Source organism: Phoenix dactylifera, chromosome 3, assembly GCF_051530095.1.
Source record: "Phoenix dactylifera cultivar Ajwa chromosome 3, Ajwa_hap1_PhDact_Kaust_v1.1, whole genome shotgun sequence".
Taxonomy (NCBI): domain Eukaryota; kingdom Viridiplantae; phylum Streptophyta; class Magnoliopsida; order Arecales; family Arecaceae; genus Phoenix; species Phoenix dactylifera.
The window spans coordinates 15915384-15928070 of NC_143192.1; the positions used below are offsets into that span (position 1 = coordinate 15915384).

Below are 12687 nucleotides of genomic sequence, written 5' to 3' on the forward strand. Positions count from 1 at the left end.
AGACCGGAGTTCCAGAAGCCATACCTCTTCACCAGCTTAAAAGCGTTTGAGGGCTTCTAACTCCTTTACGATTATATTGTTTTAAATCTGCTTTTTGAGAAGCTATTTTCTGTTTTCTTCTATCTCTTGTATTTACTTGATTCAATCGGGGGATTGAATCAAGGAGTTTAAGGTTGGTTGGTGAGCCAAGTTAAAACCAACGTGTGTAAGGGTTTGATTGTGAGCCCGGAAAAACAATCGGGGTTGGTTCTAGTCGGTGAGCCTGGGAAAACCGACCGAGTTCGTTGTGAGCTCGTAAAACAACAAGTTTGGTTGTGAGCTTGCAAAACAACCGGCTGTAATCCAAGGGGGTTATAGTGAAATTCCCAAGTGAGACTTGGGGAGTGGACGTAGGAGCAAGGGTTAGCTCCAAACCACTATAAAACTTTGTGTTTGTAGTGCATTGTCTCTTATCTTCTTCCCCGGACACTACTCACAGCACTTAGCTTTAATTAAACAACTTGCTATAGTTTTAAATTAATCATCCACAAAGTTTTAAATATTCAAGTTAATTTAAAAACCCAATTCACCCCCCCTCTTGGGTTGTCTATCTGGGCAACAAGTGGTATCAGAGCCAAAAACTCTTCCACTCAAGAGTTAAAAGATCAAAATGACAACCCCATTTGGATCTTCTCACATTGAGGGTCAGTCCACCCAAAGACCCCCTTTCTTCAATGGATCTGACTACTCATACTGGAAGGCTAGGATGAGAATATTCATCCAAGCCCAAGACTATGAGATGTGGTCCATTGTAGTAAATGGGCCATACATCCCATCCATATACGTAGATGGTGTTAAGGTACCTAAACTAGAAATGGACTGGGATGAACATGACATGAGGAAGGCACAATTAAACTCTATAGCAATGAATGTCTTCTATTGTGCCTTAGACCGTAATGAATTCAATAGGATTTCAACTTGTAATTCAGCAAAAGAAATTTGGGACAGACTTGAGGTGACCCATGAGGGCACGAATCAAGTCAAGGAATCCAAAATAAACATCTTGGTTCATAAATATGAACTATTTAAAATGGATTCAAATGAAACAATCACATCCATGTTCACTAGGTTTACTGATATTGTCAATGGCCTAAAAAGCCTTGGCAAGAACTATACTAACAGTGAGCTTGTCAGGAAAATCCTTCGGTGTCTACCGAGGTCGTGGGAAGCTAAAGTGACAGCAATTCAAGAAGCCAAGGACTTGAACAAGCTACCACTTGAAGAGCTCCTTGGATCCCTTATGACGCATGAGCTTACCATGAAACAACACAACGAGGAAGAGTCCTCCCATAAGAAAAAGGTAATAGCTTTAAAATTTACTTCTTCTAACAAGGACTTGTCTTGCAGCAGCAGCAGTGAAGAAGAAGAAGATGAGGAAGATGGTGGTGAGGCTCTTCTTGTGCGCAAGTTCAAGAAATTCATCAACCACAAGAAGTCCTATCATCAGAGGAGAGGCCCCTCAAATTCCTACCGCAAGGACAAAGGTAAGGAAAGGGAAAGTGAGGGGATCGGGTGCTATGAGTGCAAAAAGCCGGGACACATCCGAGCTGAGTGTCCCTTACTAAAGAAGAGCAGCAAGTACAAGAAGAAGAAGAAAGCCCTTGTCACCACCCTATCGGACTCCGACGCATCATCCTCATCATCGGATGAAGAACAAGAAGAGAAGGCCAATTTTTGTTTCATGGCCAACGAAAATGAGGTAACTTCTGATACGCACTATGATTTTTCATTTGATGAACTTTATGATGCGTTTAACGAACTAATGATTGAATATAAGGATGTTAATGTTAAAAACAGGGAACTAAAAGTAACTAACCAAACTTATATCCGTAAGTATGATTCTTTAATTAAGGATAAAGATGCTATTACCAAAGAAAATCTAGAACTTAAGACAAGCAACCTACTTTTAACTCAAAAGACTAACACCTTAACTAAAGAAAATGAAAAACTAACTAAGGAATTTTCAGAACTTAAAAAATATAAACAAACCTTAGATAAGGATCTTACTAAAGAACTTAATGATCTAAAAGCCGAAAAACAAACAATAACTAAAGAACTTAACAAATATAAACCCATAGTTGAAAAATTCACATATAGCTCTGAAAAATTAAACATGATACTAAATAGTCAACGTGCAGTGTTTAATAAAGCCGGTTTAGGATATAAACCAAGGAATAAGCAAAAACTTCTTAGTAACTTCTTTGTTAAAGCTGGGGAAACAAAAACTAAGAAAATAACCTGCTTTTGTTGTGGTACAGTAGGCCATAAAGCAAATGTATGTAATTTTAGGAAAAGTAAAACTAAAAGAAAGATTAAAAGGGTATGGGTTCCAAAAGGAACCAACTTGACTAACCATGAAGGACCCAAGAAAACTTGGGTACCTAAGATGACATGATTTGCTTGTGTAGGAGTGTCTTGCAGCCAAGGTCAACAAAAATTGCTGGTATTTGGATAGTGGCTGCTCAAGGCACATGACGGGTGATAAAGACCAATTTTTCACCCTTGAAGCTAAGAAGGGAGGTGCTGTGACGTTTGGAGACAACAACCAAGGTCACATCATTGGTATTGGTAAAGTTCAAATCACCCCTTCTACTTTTATAGATAATATTAGATATGTTGATGGTCTTAAGCATAACTTGTTAAGCATCAGTCAATTATGTGATAAAGGATATGATGTTATGTTTAAACCATCACTATGTATTATAACAAATCCTAATGATAATAGCTTAGTTTTTAAAGGGATTAGACGTGGAAATGTATATGTTGTAGACCTAGAAGATCTTGCAAAACATAACCAATGTCTAGTTGTAAATGAAACTAAAGATAATGATGCTAGTTGGTTATGGCACCGTAAGTTAGGTCATGCAAGCATGGACACAATAACTAAATTAGTTAAAAGAGACTCCGTGATAGGTTTGCCAAAATTAAAATTTGAAAAGAACAAAATATGTGAAGCATGTCAATTTGGCAAACAATCTAGGAACTCTTTTAAATCCATAAAATGTGTCTCTACCTCTAGGCCTCTAGAATTATTACACATGGACCTATTTGGTCCAACTAGAACAACAAGTCTAGGTGGAAATAAATATGGTCTTGTTATAGTAGATGATTACTCTAGCATGGGTCATGTTCCTAGCACATAAGGATCAAGCATTTTCTATGTTTAAAAAATTCCATAAGGAATTAACAAATGCTAGAGAGTCTTCAGTCATAGCCATTAGAAGTGACCATGGTACCGAATTCGAAAATCAATTATTTGACGAATTTTGTAGTAAAAAGGGGATAACCCATAATTTTTCTGCACCTAGGACACCACAACAAAATGGAGTTGTGGAAAGGAAGAATAGAACTCTAGAGGAAATGGCTAGAACGATGTTATGTGAAAGTAACCTCCCTAAGTACTTTTGGGGAGAAGCCATTAATACTTCTTGCCATATATTAAATAGAGTTTTATTAAGACCCATTATAAAGAAAACACCTTATGAACTGTGGAAAAACAGAAAACCAAAAGTTAACTATTTTCATGTTTTTGGATGTAGGTGTTTTGTACATAATAATGGGAAAGATAATCTAGGGAAATTTGATCCTAAATCTGATGAAGGAATATTCCTAGGTTATTCTACAACTAGTAAAGCCTATAGAATCTTTGATAAAAGAACCCTAGTTATAGAAGAATCTATACATGTTTTTGATGACTCTAGTGACATCTCATCTAGTAAGAAGGTTAATTTTGATGATGATATTGAAATACTTGAAGAAAAGATAGATGAGATTGGATTACAAGATGATAATCAAAAGTTGATTGAAGGAGAATCGTCAAACCAAGAGCCTATAGTGGATCATGGGCTAGCTAAAGCTTGGAGGTATGCTCACGGGCATCCTAAGGAACTAATTCTAGATGATCCATCACAACCGGTTAGGACTAGAGCATCCCTTAGGAATTTGAATAATCATCTAGCTTTTGTTTCACACTTTGAGCCCAAACATATAGAAGAAGCCGAAAATGATGTAAATTGGATAAATGCAATGCAAGAAGAACTAAATCAATTTACTAGAAACAAGGTTTGGGATCTAGTGGAGAGACCTTCTGAATATCCAATTATAGGTACTAAATGGATATATAAAAATAAGCTAGATGAAAATGGAATTGTTATAAGGAATAAGGCTAGACTAGTAGCAAAGGGTTATAATCAAGAAGAAGGCATAGATTTTGATGAAATCTTTGCTCCCGTAGCTAGACTTGAGGCAATTAGACTTCTATTAGCATATGCATGCTCTAAGGACTTCAAACTATATCAAATGGATGTAAAGAGTGCTTTTCTAAATGGGTTTATTAATGAGGAGGTGTATGTAGAACAACCTCCTGGTTTTGAAAATCATCAATACCCTAATCATGTGTATAAACTGAACAAAGCACTTTATGGACTAAAACAAGCACCTAGAGCATGGTATGAGAGACTTAGTAAATTCCTATTAGAACATGAATTCTCTAGGGAAATGTAGATACAACATTATTTCTGAAAAAGAAAAATAAGGATATGTTATTAGTACAGATTTATGTTGATGATATCATTTTCGGTGCTACTGACAATCGCCTCTGCGAGGAATTTGCTGATTTGATGCAGAGTGAGTTTGAGATGAGCATGATGGGAGAGCTGAACTACTTCCTCGGGCTTCAAATCAAACAATCTGAAGGAGGCATCTTCATCAATCAAGCAAAATATATCAAGGAGATGCTCAAGAAGTTTGATATGGAGGGAAACAAGTCAATCAGCACCCCCATGAGCTCATCATGCAAGTTAGACCAAGATGAATCAGGTAAATCTGTAGATCAAAAACTTTATAGAGGTATGATAGGTTCTTTACTGTATCTTACTGCAAGTAGGCCTGATATTATGTTTAGTGTGTGCATGTGTGCTAGATATCAGGCTAATCCTAAAGAATCACACCTAGCTGCAGTTAAGAGAATCTTTAAATACTTAATTGGAACTAAGAACATAGGGCTGTGGTACTCTAAAGAATCTAGCCTAAACTTAATAGGGTACACAGATTCAGACTTCGCTGGATGTAAGCTGGATAGAAAAAGTACCAGCGGGTCCTGTCAATTTCTAGGAGAAAACCTAATCTCATGGTTTAGCAAGAAACAAAACTCGGTTGCATTATCCACTGCAGAAGCTGAATATGTTGCAGCCGGGAGTTGTTGTGCTTAAATCTTATGGATTAAACAACAATTAGAAGATTATGGCATTAAACAAGATAAAATTCCCATTAATTGTGATAACACAAGTGCCATAAATCTCACTAAAAATCCAATTCAACACTCAAGAACTAAACACATTGAGATAAGACATCACTTCATAAGAGATCATGTATTGAATGGTGATGTGTCACTCCAATTTGTGTGTACTGATAATCAATTAGCAGACATTTTTACAAAACCCCTAAGTGAAGAGAGGTTTAGTGTGCTTAGAAGGGGATTAGGAGTGATTGATCCATCATAGTGGGAGTTTTTCACTAGATTAATTGATTTTGATGATTAGAATGAGGTTAAAATAGAGTTTCTATACAGTGATCATCAAATCAGTCCTTAATTAGCTGATTTTCCCTCATTTGGCACGATTATGGCATGGTTTTTAGGTGCGTGCCAAGGTTAGAGACGACTCGAGTAAGTTTCAGAGCCGGCTCCTAAGGGGGAGTCGACTCGCACATTTGCGGGAGTCGACTCGCAAAGTTGGCAGCTGAGGGGGAGTCGACTCGCACAATGTCGGGAGTCGACTCGAAGTCTACATGCGCTAACAGAGAGTCGACTCGCGCATATTCTGGAGTCGACTCGAGGTCGAGTCGACTCGCGACTCAGGGGAGTCGACTCGCAGTCGGGATCCGACTTTTTAACCCTAGGGTTGTCGTTTCGCAAACACTTTTCCTCAAGCCGCCACTGTTCACAAAGCCCTAGAGCCGACTCCTAGGTCATCCCCGATCGTCTCCAAGCCCTTTTCCCGTCGATTCTTCGCCGGACATTGAGTTTCCGTCCGTTCCTAGGTCATTTCCGGTCCGTCCCGAGCTTCCTCTGTCGGTCCTTCACCGTCCTCTAGGTATTTTTCTTCCCGTTTAGGTCAAGATGCCTCGTAAGACCGTCGTTAGGAAGAGGTCCCGTCCCGAGGCCGGTCCCGAGCGGCGCTCCAAGGCGCGGCACGATCCCGCGAGGCAACCACCTCCGGATCGTTCCCCGCCTAGGGTGGTTCTCGTTAAGCCATTGGCCGGGAAGGCCGTCACCTCCGGGAGGTTTGTCGATTTCGACTATCTCTCCCGGGAGGAGTTCACCATAGGCGATAGGCTTAGAGCCCAGGGCCTAGAGTACTTCCTCACCTTGGACCTTCCCACCTATCCTGGCCTAGTTCAAGAGTTTTACAGTACCGTCCATCGGGGAGATGGAGGTATCGAGGGCACGGTAGTAGGTGTCCCGTTGCGTGTCACAGAGGACCTCATTGCCCATATCCTTCACCTTCCATTAGTAGGGGTGGCTCCCGCACACCCTGAGGATAGAGTTGCGGCCCTTACGGTCGTCTTAGGGCATCCACCTCAGTCCCCCCTAGATGAGGTATCTGCTAGCTCACTTCCTATTGAAGTGAGAATCCTTTTGAGCATTCTGTCCAGGTCCATCTTCCCTAAGACAGAGAGATTTGATTTTGTGAATGAGAGGGACTTAGCTATTATGTCTTATATCCTTCAGGACACCCCGATCAACTTCCCAAAGCTCATTTATAGGTATATGTGTGAGCCCCTAGATAGACCTAGGCTCTCACTCCCATACGGGATGTTATTCACTCTTCTTTTTAGGCAGTACGAGATTTCCATTCCTGAGAGGGAACCCTCTCGTGCCTTGCGATGGACTGATCGCTTATGTACGGGGACTATGCACAGGATGGGGTTTCGGAAGAGAGAAGGGATCTGGGTTAGGAAGTCCACTCTCACTGCTCAGACCACCAGACCATCACCCAGTCCTGAGCCAGATTCAGACTACCTAGACCTTCCAGACCATCCAGACCTCCCATCCACTCCTCCTGCTCCTACCACCTCTGCCGGACCTTCCTCCTCAGTTCCACCATCTATGGAGGTCCGTATTGATACAGAGCAGCTCCGGGAGCTGCAGCAGGAGATCGTCCGAGATCTGAAGGACGAGCTGCTTCGGGAGATCCGCGGCTCGGTGCCTGCTCCCTCTTCTGCGCCCACTTCCTCTGCCCTGGTCCCTTCCTTGACAGCCGTGACTGACATGACGGCTCATGTACGGGAAGAGATCTACAATATCCGGAGTTTGGTCCAGGCCCAGTTCCACAGCATGAGTGAGGTCACGAGCTCCACTCGACAGATGCGAGAGGAGATAGGTCGTGACATGCACACCACCACCGAGGGGGCCGAGCGCTTGTCGAATGTACTCATCGATAAGCTGGACGCACTACAGACATCGGTGACTGGGCTTCAGGCGTCGGTGACAGAGCTCTCCACTACACATAGCAGAGCCACCACGTCTATTATCACGCAGCTCGGACATGTGACAGATGCAGTCACCCTCCTCATGGAGCAGAGCCGATTGAGAGGAGGAGCACCATCCTCCAGAGGAGGTGCCACATCCTCGAGAGGAGGAGCCACACCCTCCAGAGGAGGAGATGCATCCTCGAGAGGGGGAGCTTCATCCTTGAGGAGGACATAGATGTGTTTGAGTTGTGTTTTGTCTTGCTTTGCTTTACTTATTGTATTCTCACATGTATTCACATTCATATCAATACAATGAGTAGACATTTTATCTTCAATTATGTGCCATTTGATGATTGGTTGTGCCATTGATTGTGTGTGATTACCTCCTTTTTGGTATGATGACAAAAAGGGGGAGAAATATGTATAAAATATGTAAAAAGGGGAGAAATATGAAAAAATATGTAAAAGAAATCAATGGAAATAAATAAAAAGATAAACTCTTAATAACACACACAAATTTGTTCTAAGTGGATTCGGTACCTCGAGGCTCATTATCTCTCTTTTGGGGCTCCTAATGGAGTAATCTCCAGAATCTATTCAAGGGATATTCGGAGATTAGCTGAATCCTACTCAAGAACAAATTGACAGATTTTCCCTCTAAAAAGATAAAATTCAGTTCAAAAACTTCAAAGCATTAAAAGGAAATTCAGAGAATCAAAACATAGTTGAATGCATATGTTGAGGGGGAGAATCTGAATTTTAATCAAGCTAAATCATTAATGACATATAAGCCGAACAATTGATTGCATAATATGAAGGCTTATATAATTCCTTTAACTCCGAAATTTAATGTTTCACTTCTTTCAAACTTGGATAAATTAAATTATCAGACATTTGAATTCATTTATGGATTTTACTTCATTGTTTTATGAGCAATTCATTTTACATATACTCAAAGTTTTGTCATCATCAAAAAGGGGGAGATTGTGGAGTGATTGATTAAAACCCCATTTGATTTTGATGAGCTCAAAGCATTTGAGTATATCTTGTGATTACTAATGAATTCAATTGAGTGTTTCAGTGAAAATCCTGTCCAAGTGTTTCTAGACTTGGTTCATAGTATTTTGGATAAGTTAAGAAGTCTGCATGAACCAATGTCTGAGACTCGAGTCGACTCCCGAGTATCACGAGTCGACTCCAAGCGTATCAAGTTCACTGGCACGAGCTCGAGTCGACTCCAGATCAGTACGAGTCGACTCCGACTGAGAACAGACAGAAGGACAGAAAGCTTCAACTCAGAAACTGTCAACGAGTCGACTCCCGAAGTGCGCGAGTCGACTCCAATGTTCAACGAGTCGACTCCAGGGTAGTAAGAGTCGACTCCAAGAGAAACACAAAGAAAAGTCAGAGAGCAGTTTTCGGGTCTGAGATTCGAGTCGACTCCAGTGGAACGCGAGTCGACTCCGATGGTTGGCAGATCGACTCCAAAGAAGGTAAGAGTCGACTCTCAGAGGAACACAAAGAAAAAGTCAGAGAACGATTTTCGGACTCTGAGATTCGAGTCGACTCCCGCAGTACGCGAGTCGACTCCGAGACTGAGCGACCATCAACAGACAGAAGACCATGTTACTGCCTCTGAGATTCGAGTCGACTCACAGACAGCTCGAGTCGACTCCGAGACAAGCTTCACGTCAAAAGGCAGAAGACCAACTTTCGGAAACTGAGAGCCGAGTCGACTCCAAGGAAGTTCGAGTCGACTCCAAGACTGGATGAGCCAAAAGACAGAGAATCGGGAGTTCGGGCTCTGAGATTCGAGTCGACTCCCAGGACAGTCGAGTCGACTCGAGTGGACAAAATTCAAATTTGGATCCACGGACTTCAGTGGATGAGCCGACTCCAAAATTGCCACGTCAGCTCCAGAAGTTGGCGAGTCGACTCCAGGTCAAGACGAGTCGACTCCCAGTCAAGACGGCAACTTTAATTCAAATTTGGAACAGTTGCCGAGTCGACTCCGGAAAAGCGTGAGTCGACTCCTGCTACAGCCGAGTCGACTCCTGATCGCGCGAGTCGACTCCAACCCACCAACGGTCATATTGTCAGGCTGCGCAGAGTGTGCAGAACGGCCAGAAAAAGCAGAGTAACGGCTAGTTTCCGTGGGGGTTGGCTTAAATAGCCACAGAGGACTGTAGCAAGGCAGAGAATAGACATTCCACTCCAAGCATTCAAGTTTTCAAGCTCTCCAAGTGCTCTTAAACGAAAAAGGGGAGATCTGCATTTACTGCTCCAGCAACTTCTTCCCAACAATCAAAGCTTCCTCCTCCTGCATTCAAGTCGACCACTCTTTCAAGAGGAGACCGGAGTTCCAGAAGCCATACCTCTTCACCAGCTTAAAAGCGTTTGAGGGCTTCTAACTCCTTTACGATTATATTGTTTTAAATCTGCTTTTTGAGAAGCTATTTTCTGTTTTCTTCTATCTCTTGTATTTACTTGATTCAATCGGGGGATTGAATCAAGGGGTTTAAGGTTGGTTGGTGAGCCAAGTTAAAACCAACGTGTGTAAGGGTTTGATTGTGAGCCCGAAAAAACAATCGGGGTTGGTTCTAGTCGGTGAGCCTGGGAAAACCGACCGAGTTCGTTGTGAGCTCGTAAAACAACAAGTTTGGTTGTGAGCTTGCAAAACAACCGGCTGTAATCCAAGGGGGTTATAGTGAAATTCCCAAGTGAGACTTGGGGAGTGGACGTAGGAGCAAGGGTTAGCTCCGAACCACTATAAAACTTTGTGTTTGTAGTGCATTGTCTCTCATCTTCTTCCCCGGACACTACTCACAGCACTTAGCTTTAATTAAACAACTTGCTATAGTTTTAAATTAATCATCCACAAAGTTTTAAATATTCAAGTTAATTTAAAAACCCAATTCACCCCCCCCCTCTTGGGTTGTCTATCTGGGCAACACTAGAGAACCTCTATCCCATCCTCCTATATGTTTTTATATCCTCCCTCAATTTATCTCATGCCACATCTTGGGTACCCCCACCCTTTGGCTATCTCAAAGTAAACTTCGATGGCAGCAGGTCATTAGATGGTGTGACTGGAGGGGTAGGTTATGTGATCAGGGATCACTGTGGTAGGTTGATTGCCGCAGGAGGGCGGCGTACACCCGGGCTTACAGTTGTTGGGGCGGAGTTGCGGGCTGCATGGGAGGGTTTATCCTACGCCAGGTAGGTACTTGGCATCGAGCGGGTGCACCTTGAGGGAGACTCTGCGGTGGTGATTGACTGGATCCGGGGAGTGGATAGGTATGGTGATGGTCACCCCCTTATTCGGAAGACTCGCAGGATGGCTTAGCTGATGAGCGGATTTCAGGTTGACTATGTGTTTAGGGAGGCGAACAGGGCTACAGACTGGGTCGCTTCTTTTGTGGCCCGGCATTTCGGGGATTTCTTGTGGACGTCTGCTTCAGATGCTCCTTTTCCTTTGTTGTCTTTCCTTTCCCATGACGTGGCGGGTTGTACTCATGTTAGATCTATATGAATGAGTAGCTGTTTTTTACCAAAAAAAAAAAAAAGAATATGAAACTACATCTATACCATTGATATGAAATTTCAAGTATTCTCCTTTTAAAATTTGTATTTACCAAAGGATAAAATAGCCATTGGACAAATTATAGGCCAGCTAATCTAAACTTTAGAGTGTAAAGGTTAAAGCAATATATGACAAGAAGGGTATACAAACAAATTTCTGAACTTTGGAGACAAATATATTGGCTTCCAACTTGTTGAAAAATTAATGCACAATATGGGATTTTTGAGTCATATCAATGAATAAATACCTGTTTATTTTTATTGCTGTTATTTCCAACTTGATGCTTTAGAAATTAGTCGCACATCTTGCTCACTATCTCCTAAAGGGTAAAATAGTCATACTTTTCAAAAAATTAATGCACAATAAGAAATTTTTGAGTCGTTTCCATGAATAAATCCCTGTTTGTTTTTACTGCAGTTACTCCAGAGCTTTATTTAACATATATATATATATATATATATATATATATATATATATATATATGTATGTATTTTTGGACTTGATGCTTCAGGAATTAGTCGCACATCTTGCTCACTATCGCCATGTTTGTCATGCTGATGTCTTCCCTTTCATTGTTTATCTTAATTTATGCAGTAATGATTGGTTGTACAATTGTTTATAAAGTTCTCCTTTGGAAGTCCAATTGTAATCCTTCAGCAGAAGATATATATTAGAGGTTAATTTGTTCTAACTCTTTTGTTTTGGCTGTTTTACCACCACTATTATTCCATAGACTATGACCTACATGTAACAATAATAGCTTGATTCTTCCTAAGGAATGGAATGACTACTTCTATGCTTTAATCCCTAGTTTAATGATGATTTTTTTTCTTTTTTAAATGTGTCATGTTAGGAGGTTTGACCTTCAAAATTCAAGGGTAGACTCTTAGACTACAAAGGAAGCAAAAACAAGCTTCAATGACCATAAAAAAATGCTTTTACCATTGATGAGTCTTATCAGCTCAATATGGTCAGGGTTGAAGAAAACACATCTTAGGGACCTCCTAGCGTTTGAAATGCATGGTCTTGTGCAAGAGGTTAAAGGCTGTAAGTCAAGGTTTAAAGAACTAGTACCAAGCCTTGTACCAGTTTTTTCGGATCGGGACAGATGGACAGTACTAGGATACTACTGCCCTGATTCTTGGGATGATCTAGCATCCCATAACCATTTTGGGATGTTTGGGCTTCCCGATACCGTAGCAGGGCATCGATTTTTTGTTTTTTAATTTTTTGATTTTTTTTCCTAATTGAGTTTTTGATGAATATTGATGTGTTTTGAAGTCAATGATGGGAGTATGGTGGCAGTACAAATACCAACACCCATGATGGTAATCAAATTGAGAAGTTACTAAATAAGTGTAAAACATCGCTTATCACTTATCGGTTATAATATTTATAAGAATTATGTGTTTAATTGAAATAATGTCAAACTCATCTGAATTTCATACTGAAAAGAAAAAGTTGGTCTGATTTCCCCTATAGTTCTCCTTTTTTTTCCAAATTGTGGTGAAAGAAAGAAAAAAAGAAAAAAGGCAGGGGCAGGATGAAGCCTTAGTAAATGAGTCTGGACTATTGTAAAAGATCAAAAAATT

The 12687-nt window shown here is 41.1% G+C and overlaps 1 protein-coding gene across 4 annotated transcripts in view; it reads left to right on the top strand.

The window, feature by feature from the left end:
* LOC103722999 (Rhodanese/Cell cycle control phosphatase superfamily protein) overlaps window positions 1-12687 on the top strand; it is a 42592-nt gene that overhangs the window by 25813 nt on the left and 4092 nt on the right. Inside the window, exon 3 of one of the 4 annotated variants that reach the window (XM_089929485.1) lies at window positions 1174-1738. The exons of 2 other annotated variants lie outside the window; for them this stretch is intronic. In XM_089929485.1, coding sequence (XP_089785611.1) covers window positions 1174-1738 — 565 coding nt within the window. Of the gene's footprint in view, window positions 1-499; window positions 1739-12687 lie in introns of those variants that run through there. One more of the 4 variants, XM_089929484.1, reaches the window with a different exon arrangement.